The sequence below is a fragment of the Drosophila rhopaloa genome, unplaced genomic scaffold (genome assembly GCF_018152115.1).
Source record: "Drosophila rhopaloa isolate 14029-0021.01 unplaced genomic scaffold, ASM1815211v1 contig_198, whole genome shotgun sequence".
Classification (NCBI taxonomy): domain Eukaryota; kingdom Metazoa; phylum Arthropoda; class Insecta; order Diptera; family Drosophilidae; genus Drosophila; species Drosophila rhopaloa.
In genome coordinates this window covers 152,729-163,969 of record NW_025335081.1, presented here as the reverse complement: position 1 = coordinate 163,969, position 11,241 = coordinate 152,729, and the positions used below count along the sequence as shown (strand labels likewise).

The 11,241-nt window shown below is 47.5% G+C and overlaps 3 protein-coding genes across 3 annotated transcripts; all 3 read left to right on the top strand.

Annotated features, from left to right (window-relative positions):
• Positions 1-1,986: 1,986 nt before the first annotated feature.
• LOC123037688 lies at positions 1,987-3,348 on the top strand. Its single transcript, XM_044459373.1, has one exon. It carries the CDS (start codon positions 1,987-1,989, stop codon positions 3,346-3,348), a length of 1,362 nt encoding a protein of 453 aa, XP_044315308.1.
• A 4,036-nt stretch (positions 3,349-7,384) lies between these two features.
• LOC123037687 lies at positions 7,385-8,737 on the top strand. The gene has a single exon (XM_044459372.1). It carries the CDS (start codon positions 7,385-7,387, stop codon positions 8,735-8,737), a length of 1,353 nt encoding a protein of 450 aa, XP_044315307.1.
• Positions 8,738-9,024: 287 nt separating this feature from the next.
• LOC123037686 lies at positions 9,025-10,965 on the top strand. The gene has a single exon (XM_044459371.1). The coding sequence runs from the start codon at positions 9,025-9,027 to the stop codon at positions 10,963-10,965; it is 1,941 nt and encodes a 646-aa protein (XP_044315306.1).
• Positions 10,966-11,241: the final 276 nt, after the last annotated feature.

Genomic DNA, 11,241 nt, shown 5'->3' with positions numbered 1-11,241 from the left:
AATATATAGTCGGCCGATCCTTATGAAATTTGGTAGGTCGGATTAATTGGCCAAATATAATACTCATAGAGAGTCCCAACTTCCTAACTTAACAAACAGCAGAGTTATGGCATTTCCGATCAATCAGTTATATGGCAGCTATAGGATATAGTCGGCCGATCCCGGCCGTTCCGACTTATATACTGCGTGCAAAGGAAAGAAGGGTGTGTGCAAAGTTTCAATTCGATATCTTTAAAACTGACAGACTAGTTCGCGTAGAAACAGACAGACGGACAGACAGACGGACAGACAGACGGACAGACAGACGGACAGACAGACGGACAGACGGACATGGCTATATCAACTCAGGAGGTGATCCTGATCACGAATATATATACTTTATAGGGTCGGAGATGTCTCCTTCACTGCGTTGCACACTTTTGACCAAAATTATAATACCCTCTGCAAGGGTATAAAAATAATAAAATAATACGAAAATACAAATAAATAAAAATAATAATACTAATTTCGCTGCAGTTTAGCTTTGTTAAATTGGTCGTAATTTGAGACTAGTGGCGATGGATGCCAGCGCGGCAGAAAATGCAAGGCCAATGCTCTCCTCCAGGATTTAAAGAGGATACAAGGAGCCCTTCACCCAATTTCAAGCGTGGAGGACGCCATGCTCCACGTGCGTCATGGCCAGTTAGTCTCAGTGTACGATGACTTCAAGGCCATCCACGGGAATCTTGAAGAATTGGACATTTCGGAGATCGGCAGCGACTTGCGATGGACCGTGTCGGAGCTCGTCGCGACGATGCACACTGAAATAGAGCACGAAACCTTGCGACGCTCTGCTCAAATGGCTGCCCACTCAACTCTCACCAACGGGATCTCCTCTATGCCAGACCCAGGGCTCAGTCGCAGCTTTCAAGCTCTGCCGCCTATTCCGCTCCCTACCTTCAGTGGAGGATACTCCGAGTGGTCTGAGTTCCAATCTATCTACTCAACTATGGTAGGCGGAAATCCACATATAAGCAAGGTGGAAAAGCTGCAGAGGCTACGATCCTGTCTTCGCGACTCAGCGTTAGAAGCAGTTCGGTCCTTGGAAACTTCCGAGGAAAATTATGACGTTGCATTGGGTCTTTTGGAAAAGCGATTTAGTAACCGTCGTTTAATATTTCAGGCTCATGTGAACGAGATTCTAGGCCTCTGTATCGTGGAAGGTGGCTCAGTGGCAGGTCTACGAGGATTCTCAGATAAGTTCAATGCCCATATGCGGGCCTTGAAGAATTTGGGAAGGACGCAACAAATTGCCGGCTGCATCATCGTCCAGGTGCTTCTTCAAAGATTGGACCCAGCTACCCAGGCGAAGTGGGAGGAAGGCCAGACTGCCATCAATTCAGACCTTATTCCTACGTGGGACTCGATGGCGGAATTCCTGGAGCAACGATGCAGTGGATGTGGCTCGAGGCTGTGGATGTGGCCATGGCCGCATACGCGCCAGGCACTCAGGTGGGAAGACGTAGAGTTGCTAATAACAGTAGATCCGCCTTCATTATTACTAATGCGCCTCCCGCTAGCTGTATATTATGCGGTGGGAGGTCCCATGAGGTGCCTGCGTGTCCAAGGTTTCTGCTGTTGTCCCCTGAGAGCCGCCTAGGCGAGGCTAGGCGACTTGGTCTTTGTCGAAAATGTCTCAGAACCGGCCATCACCTGCGAGACTGCGTCGCTAATAATTGCCACAGCTGTGGGAGACGGCATCACAGTTTGCTGCATTTTCTGGACTCGCAGTCTTCTAGCGGCCATCTGCCAGTTGCTTTACCCATTTCCTCCTTATCCGAGGGTTCTGAACCTCTAGCCTCATCGCCATCCACAGTCAATGCCTTAATTGCCCAAGGTCGTAGCCGCGACATAGCTTTGCTTGCAACAGCGAACATACTTGTTAGGAGCCGCGCTGGTATTTTTGTTCCTTGCCGAGCGCTTCTGGATTCTGGATCTCAAGTACACATGATTACGTCCCGATTGGCTAATCAGCTGCAGTTGCGTAAATGCAAATCATTCATGTCGGTGTCTGGAATTGGCGATACCGGCTATGCCACGGACGGATTCTCTGTTGATGTGCTCCTACGTTCTCACTGTTCAGAATACTCGTCTCTTATTAGTGCAGTCGTCGCTGGCAACATTACGGATCTCCAGCCTAGTTTCTGCTTAGATGTCTCCAATTGGAATATACCATGCAATCTTAATCTCGCTGATCCAGAATTCTTTCGACCACAGCGTATCGATTTGCTCATCGGAGCCAGCCTCTTTTATGAATTGCTGTGTGTTGGACAAGTTCAGCTCTCAGCTGGCCTACCGTTGCTGCAGAAAACCCGACTTGGATGGGTTGTGTGTGGAGGCGGTTCACCTGTCGAGAGAAGGTCACTCGTAGCCACAGCCTGCAAGGATGACACGAAGAGCCCAAGCCTGCCGGATGAACGTTTAGATTGTCTGCTCCGCCAGTTCTGGGAAATAGAGGACTGCTCCGAACCAATAGTGAAGTGGACAAAGGAAGAGCTGGATTGCGAAGCGCATTTTGTGCAACACCCGTCTCGGCTCAAGTCAGGCGCTTATGCTGTGAGGCTGCCGTTGAAATGCAGTTCTGATTTGCTGGGAGAATCGTATCCCCAAGCCGTGCGTCGATTTCTCTCTCTAGAAAGGAAGCTCAGTCGTCACCCTCAATTGAAGAATCAGTATGCTGCGTTTATAAAAGAGTATTTGGAGTTGGGCCATATGTCTGCAGTTCCTGCTAATGCGAGCCTCACTTCTCAGTACTTCCTACCTCACCACTGTGTTTTGAAAGAGGACAGTTCAACAACCAAGCTCAGGGTTGTTTTTGATGGATCTGCTGCTACCACTTCTGGGTATTCGTTGAATGACGTGTTGATGTCCGGCCCAGTTATACAGCCAAAGTTGCTTCACATCCTGTTAAGGTTCCGTTACCATCGGGTGGCCATTACAGGAGATATCTGCAAAATGTACCGATGTGTCAGAGTTTTCCCTGAGGACAGCCATTTGCAGTGTATCCTTTGGCGGGATTCCACCCAGGACGAGTTGCAGGTTTTTAAACTTGACACTGTAACTTATGGAACAAAACCAGCGTCATTTTTGTCAGTGCGAGCAATGCATCAATTGGCCGAGGATAAGCAGTTGATGTTTTCAAAGGGGGCCGAGATTCTGCGACGCGACTTTTACGTGGACGATTTAATTTCTGGAGGTGCTTCTGTGGCTGAAGCTGTCAACATCATGCAGCAAACATCAGGGATCCTTGCCAAGGGTCAATTTCGCTTGAGAAAGTGGTGCCGGAAGAGGATCGGGAGTCGTTTCTGAGATTTGATGACGGCAGCAACTTTACGAAAACTCTGGGCCTCGCTTGGGATCCTGCTACTGATCGCTTGCTATTTTCATTTGAGGGCCTTCAGTCAACCTTAAATCTAACTAGGCGCATCGTCCTTTCCTCGATCGCCCGGTTGTATGATCCTTTAGGGCTTGTCGGGCCAGTCATCACAAGGTCAAAGATCTTTCTTCAGAAGCTGTGCCGTGAGAAGTTGTCTTGGGATGAGAGTCTTCCTCAGGCTCTTCACTCTGATTGGGAAAAAAATTGCTGCAGCTTCGCTATGGCTCAGAGGGCCGATTTTCCCAGATGGTCACTATCATCACCGACCGATTTGGAGATTCATGGATTTTGTGACGCTAGCATCGAGGCTTATGGTGCCTGTATTTATGTCGTCTCAAGGGGTACAGGAGCGGGAAGTCACCTGCTTTGCTCGAAGTCTCGAGTGGCGCCGCTAAAGACTGTTACGGTGCCGAAACTGGAACTATCAGGAGCAGAATTGCTGGCGCGGCTTATGTCAGAAGTAGATAATCTGAAGATGTACGCTGGGAAGCATTATTGTTGGTGCGATTCTGCAGTGGCGCTGTCCTGGATTCGAGAGGAGCCTGCCCGGTTTAATGTTTTCGTTGCCAATCGAGTTGCGACGATCCAGGAGTTAACCAGAACGATGGAGTGGCGCTATGTTCCCACGTCCTTGAATCCGGCGGACATCCTGTCCCGTGGTGCTCTTTCTAATGAGTTGATCGTTGATGAGCTGTGGGCACATGGTCCTCCGTTTCTTCTTGGTCCTCAAGATGAGTGGCCAGTTGCCATCCTATGGAATCCTAAGGTATACATAAATAATTTATACTGCAAAATTGTCATATACAAATAGGAAAAAAAGGGATATTTTCGCAGCCTTTAACAATTTTTCCTATCTCCTTTAAGATATAGACTACCGAGCGGCAAGCGCTTTTACCCTAATCAAGATATGCGTAAATAAATAAGAATTGGAAAAATTTATGTTAGAAGCTTACACACTGCGCGAAATATTCTGATAATCGTCAAATTTGGACCGATTTCACCCTATTGTTCCTATGGAAGCTATATGATATAGACGTCCGATCGGCACGCGCTTTCACCTTGATCAATGTATGCATAAAACAAGAAAGGAAAGCTAACTTCGGGCGGAGCCGAAGTTGAAATACCCTTGCAGAATATTCTGCAAATTATATTCTCCAAAATTATTCATATGATGAATTCTTAATACTCATAAAAAATCCCAACTTCCTAACTTAAAAAACACCAAAGTTATGGCATTTCCAATCGTTCAGTTATGTATATGGCAGCTATAGAATATAGTCGGCCGATCCTTATGAAATTTGATATGTCGGATTGATTGGGCAAAAATAAAACCCATAGAAAATCCCAACTTCCTAACTTAACAAACACTAAAGTTATGGCATTTCCGATCAATCAGTTATATGGCAGCTATAAGATATAGTCGGCCGATCCTTTTGAAATTTGGTAGGTCGGATTAATTGGCCAAATATAAAACCCATAGAAAATCCCAACTTCCTAACTTAACAAACAGCAGAGTTATGGCATTTCCGATCAATCAGTTATGTGGCAGCTATAGGATATAGTCGGCCGATTCTTATGAAATTTAGTACGTCGGATTGATTGGGCAAAAATAAAACCCATGGAAAATCCCAACTTCCTAACTTAACAAACACTAAAGTTATGGCATTTCCGATCAATCAGTTATATGTCAGCTATAAGATATAGTCGGCCGATCCTTATGAAATTTGGTAGGTCGGATTAATTGGCCAAATATAATACCCATAGAGAGTCCCAACTTCCTAACTTAACAAACAGCAGAGTTATGGCTTTTCCGATCAATCAGTTATATGGCAGCTATAGGATATAGTCGGCCGATTCTTATGAAATTTAGTACGTCGGATTGATTGGGCAAAAATAAAACCCATAGAAAATCCCAACTTCCTAACTTAACAAACACTAAAGTTATGGCATTTCCGATCAATCAGTTATATGGCAGCTATAATATATAGTCGGCCGATCCTTATGAAATTTGGTAGGTCGGATTAATTGGCCAAATATAATACTCATAGAGAGTCCCAACTTCCTAACTTAACAAACAGCAGAGTTATGGCATTTCCGATCAATCAGTTATATGGCAGCTATAGGATATAGTCGGCCGATCCCGGCCGTTCCGACTTATATACTGCGTGCAAAGGAAAGAAGGGTGTGTGCAAAGTTTCAATTCGATATCTTTAAAACTGACAGACTAGTTCGCGTAGAAACAGACAGACGGACAGACAGACGGACAGACAGACGGACAGACAGACGGACAGACACACAGACGGACAGACGGACATGGCTATATCAACTCAGGAGGTGATCCTGATCACGAATATATATACTTTATAGGGTCGGAGATGTCTCCTTCACTGCGTTGCACACTTTTGACCAAAATTATAATACCCTCTGCAAGGGTATAAAAATAATAAAATAATACGAAAATACAAATAAATAAAAATAATAATACTAATTTCGCTGCAGTTTAGCTTTGTTAAATTGGTCGTAATTTGAGACTAGTGGCGATGGATGCCAGCGCGGCAGAAAATGCAAGGCCAATGCTCTCCTCCAGGATTTAAAGAGGATACAAGGAGCCCTTCACCCAATTTCAAGCGTGGAGGACGCCATGCTCCACGTGCGTCATGGCCAGTTAGTCTCAGTGTACGATGACTTCAAGGCCATCCACGGGAATCTTGAAGAATTGGACATTTCGGAGATCGGCAGCGACTTGCGATGGACCGTGTCGGAGCTCGTCGCGACGATGCACACTGAAATAGAGCACGAAACCTTGCGACGCTCTGCTCAAATGGCTGCCCACTCAACTCTCACCAACGGGATCTCCTCTATGCCAGACCCAGGGCTCAGTCGCAGCTTTCAAGCTCTGCCGCCTATTCCGCTCCCTACCTTCAGTGGAGGATACTCCGAGTGGTCTGAGTTCCAATCTATCTACTCAACTATGGTAGGCGGAAATCCACATATAAGCAAGGTGGAAAAGCTGCAGAGGCTACGATCCTGTCTTCGCGACTCAGCGTTAGAAGCAGTTCGGTCCTTGGAAACTTCCGAGGAAAATTATGACGTTGCATTGGGTCTTTTGGAAAAGCGATTTAGTAACCGTCGTTTAATATTTCAGGCTCATGTGAACGAGATTCTAGGCCTCTGTATCGTGGAAGGTGGCTCAGTGGCAGGTCTACGAGGATTCTCAGATAAGTTCAATGCCCATATGCGGGCCTTGAAGAATTTGGGAACGACGCAACAAATTGCCGGCTGCATCATCGTCCAGGTGCTTCTTCAAAGATTGGACCCAGCTACCCAGGCGAAGTGGGAGGAAGGCCAGACTGCCATCAATTCAGACCTTATTCCTACGTGGGACTCGATGGCGGAATTCCTGGAGCAACGATGCAGTGGATGTGGCTCGAGGCTGTGGATGTGGCCATGGCCGCATACGCGCCAGGCACTCAGGTGGGAAGACGTAGAGTTGCTAATAACAGTAGATCCGCCTTCATTATTACTAATGCGCCTCCCGCTAGCTGTATATTATGCGGTGGGAGGTCCCATGAGGTGCCTGCGTGTCCAAGGTTTCTGCTGTTGTCCCCTGAGAGCCGCCTAGGCGAGGCTAGGCGACTTGGTCTTTGTCGAAAATGTCTCAGAACCGGCCATCACCTGCGAGACTGCGTCGCTAATAATTGCCACAGCTGTGGGAGACGGCATCACAGTTTGCTGCATTTTCTGGACTCGCAGTCTTCTAGCGGCCATCTGCCAGTTGCTTTACCCATTTCCTCCTCATCCGAGGGTTCTGAACCTCTAGCCTCATCGCCATCCACAGTCAATGCCTTAATTGCCCAAGATCGTAGCGGCGACATAGCTTTGCTTGCAACAGCGAACATACTTGTTAGGAGCCGCGCTGGTATTTTTGTTCCTTGCCGAGCGCTTCTGGATTCTGGATCTCAAGTACACATGATTACGTCCCGATTGGCTAATCAGCTGCAGTTGCGTAAATGCAAATCATTCATGTCGGTGTCTGGAATTGGCGATACCGGCTATGCCACGGACGAATTCTCTGTTGATGTGCTCCTACGTTCTCACTGTTCAGAATACTCGTCTCTTATTAGTGCAGTCGTCGCTGGCAACATTACGGATCTCCAGCCTAGTTTCTGCTTAGATGTCTCCAATTGGAATATACCATGCAATCTTAATCTCGCTGATCCAGAATTCTTTCGACCACAGCGTATCGATTTGCTCATCGGAGCCAGCCTCTTTTATGAATTGCTGTGTGTTGGACAAGTTCAGCTCTCAGCTGGCCTACCGTTGCTGCAGAAAACCCGACTTGGATGGGTTGTGTGTGGAGGCGGTTCACCTGTCGAGAGAAGGTCACTCGTAGCCACAGCCTGCAAGGATGACACGAAGAGCCCGGATGAACGTTTAGATTGTCTGCTCCGCCAGTTCTGGGAAATAGAGGACTGCTCCGAACCAATAATGAAGTGGACAAAGGAAGAGCTGGATTGCGAAGCGCATTTTGTGCAACACTCTACTCGGCTCAAGTCAGGCGCTTATGCTGTGAGGCTGCCGTTGAAATGCAGTTCTGATTTGCTGGGAGAATCGTATCCCCAAGCCGTGCGTCGATTTCTCTCTCTAGAAAGGAAGCTCAGTCGTCACCCTCAATTGAAGAATCAGTATGCTGCGTTTATAAAAGAGTATTTGGAGTTGGGCCATATGTCTGCAGTTCCTGCTAATGCGAGCCTCACTCCTCAGTACTTCCTACCTCACCACTGTGTTTTGAAAGAGGACAGTTCAACAACCAAGCTCAGGGTTGTTTTTGATGGATCTGCTGCTACTACTTCTGGGTATTCGTTGAATGACGTGTTGATGTCCGGCCCAGTTATACAGCCAAAGTTGCTTCACATCCTGTTAAGGTTCCGTTACCATCGGGTGGCCATTACAGGAGATATCTGCAAAATGTACCGATGTGTCAGAGTTTTCCCTGAGGACAGCCATTTGCAGTGTATCCTTTGGCGGGATTCCACCCAGGACGAGTTGCAGGTTTTTAAACTTGACACTGTAACTTATGGAACAAAACCAGCGGCATTTTTGTCAGTGCGAGCAATGCATCAATTGGCCGAGGATGAGCAGTTGATGTTTTCAAAGGGGGCCGAGATTCTGCGTCGCGACTTTTACGTGGACGATTTAATTTCTGGAGGTGCTTCTGTGGCTGAAGCTGTCAACATCATGCAGCAAACATCAGGGATCCTTGCCAAGGGTCAATTTCGCTTGAGAAAGTGGTGCCGGAAGAGGATCGGGAGTCGTTTCTGAGATTTGATGACGGCAGCAACTTTACGAAAACTCTGGGCCTCGCTTGGGATCCTGCTACTGATCGCTTGCTATTTTCATTTGAGGGCCTTCAGTCAACCTTAAATCTAACTAGGCGCATCGTCCTTTCCTCGATCGCCCGGTTGTATGATCCTTTAGGGCTTGTCGGGCCAGTCATCACAAGGTCAAAGATCTTTCTTCAGAAGCTGTGCCGTGAGAAGTTGTCTTGGGATGAGAGTCTTCCTCAGGCTCTTCACTCTGATTGGGAAAAAAATTGCTGCAGCTTCGCTATGGCTCAGAGGGCCGATTTTCCCAGATGGTCACTATCATCACCGACCGATTTGGAGATTCATGGATTTTGTGACGCTAGCATCGAGGCTTATGGTGCCTGTATTTATGTCGTCTCAAGGGGTACAGGAGCGGGAAGTCACCTGCTTTGCTCGAAGTCTCGAGTGGCGCCGCTAAAGACTGTTACGGTGCCGAAACTGGAACTATCAGGAGCAGAATTGCTGGCGCGGCTTATGTCAGAAGTAGCAAATCTGAAGATGTACGCTGGGAAGCATTATTGTTGGTGCGATTCTGCAGTGGCGCTGTCCTGGATTCGAGAGGAGCCTGCCCGGTTTAATGTTTTCGTTGCCAAACGAGTTGCGACGATCCAGGAGTTAACCAGAACGATGGAGTGGCGCTATGTTCCCACGTCCTTGAATCCGGCGGACATCCTGTCCCACACATGGGCACATGGTCCTCCGTTTCTTCTTGGTCCTCAAGATGAGTGGCCAGTTGCGGTCCCAGCTGAGAGGCCGACCTTGGAACTGCGCGCAAAGGCTTTGCTCATGCAGTCGCCGTATGTGGACATAATAGCTGCCTCCAAGTACGCTAATTCCTTCTCATCTCTGCAGCGGGTATTTGCTTATGTGCACAAGTTTTGTCATCGAATACGCCACAAGGGAATCACCGCAGGAGATATCAAGTCTGGAACTCAACGTTTATTGCGGTTGGTACAGCGGGTGCATTTTTGGGATGATATAAGGTTGCTTCAGAATGGCAAAGAGATATCGTCGTCCAGCGTACTTGCCACATCTTCACCCTCCTTGGATAAGTTCGGTCTAATGCGTGTAGATGGTCGCCTGAAGAATTCGCCGTTGGATTTTGATAGTCGTCATCCAATTATACTCCCTAGAAGCCACCCAGTCACTCTTGCTATAATTGTTGATTTCCATGAGCGAAATTTACACACGGAACCTCGTGCTCTTTTGGCTATGATTCGATCCCAATATTGGCCAATTGGGGGGAGGAAAACGGTGACGAAGGCGTTGCACAAATGCATCCGATGCTTCCGGTCCAAGCCTCGCCTGCTGGAGCACATTATGGCTGATCTCCCGGAACAAAGAGTCAACGGTTGCCAAGTCTTTGGAGTCACTGGCGTGGATTTTTGTGGGCCATTCCATTACAAGCCAGAAGTTCGTAATAAGGCTCCGGTAAAATACTACGTGAGCGTCTTCATTTGTTCTGCTACAAAGGACGTCCACTTGGAGCTCGTAAAGGATCTATCCACTACTGCGTTCTTGCAGTCCATCGAATGGCATTTTATTCCTCCTCGATCTCCGCATTTCGGCGGACTCTGGGAAGCGGCAGTCAAAACTGCCAAGCATCATTTTTACCGGGCTGTGGGGTCCTCAATTCTTGGATTTGAGGAGCTGCGAACTCTGCTTTGCCACATTGGTGCTGTCATAAATTCACGACCATTATTGCCTCTTTCAGAAGATCCTGCAGACCTCGATGTTCTAACGCCAGCACATTTTTTAACTGGAGGTCCGCCATCTAGTTTAATCGAACCTGATGTTTCAAAGCTAAACTTCAATCGTCTGGACAGTTGGCAACGTGTGTCCTTTCTGCAGCAGTCTTTCTGGTCCCGATGGAAAGAGGAATACTTAAGCCTCCTTCAGCAACGCTCCAAATGGCGTACCTCCGGCCCTGCTTTGGCAGTCAACGATGTGGTGCTGGTCAAGGACGAGAACCTACCCCCGATGAAGTGGCCGCTCGCGAGAATCATGGAACTGGTATCTGGTAGGAACGGAGTGGCTCGAGTGGCGGTGATCAGAACTTCATCTGGAACCACCAAGCGCGCAGTATCTAAGCTGTGCCTTTTGCCCCTTAAGGACGAAGTTGGAAGCCAGGCCCAACTGGGGGGAGAATATAGGGACAAGCAGCAGCCCTCACCTAATTTATAGATAAAACTCAAACAAAGCTTTCGTATTACATACTAATTGCTTATGTTCTCGCCTTCGTTGGTCGCAAGTCGACTCTCTCTCTCTCTCTCTCTCGGCCGCTCGACTTCAGCGCTTATCGGCAGCATCGTCAGATAGAGAGCTTTATATGCGCTAATTATCTAAAGCGGGATCACTCTCTCATGTACGTTCATTGCGCGCGCTCAATATATTGGCATATATTTTCTGTATCCTCCAATATTATCCGCAACAATAAAAATTCTTATTATAACGTTTAAC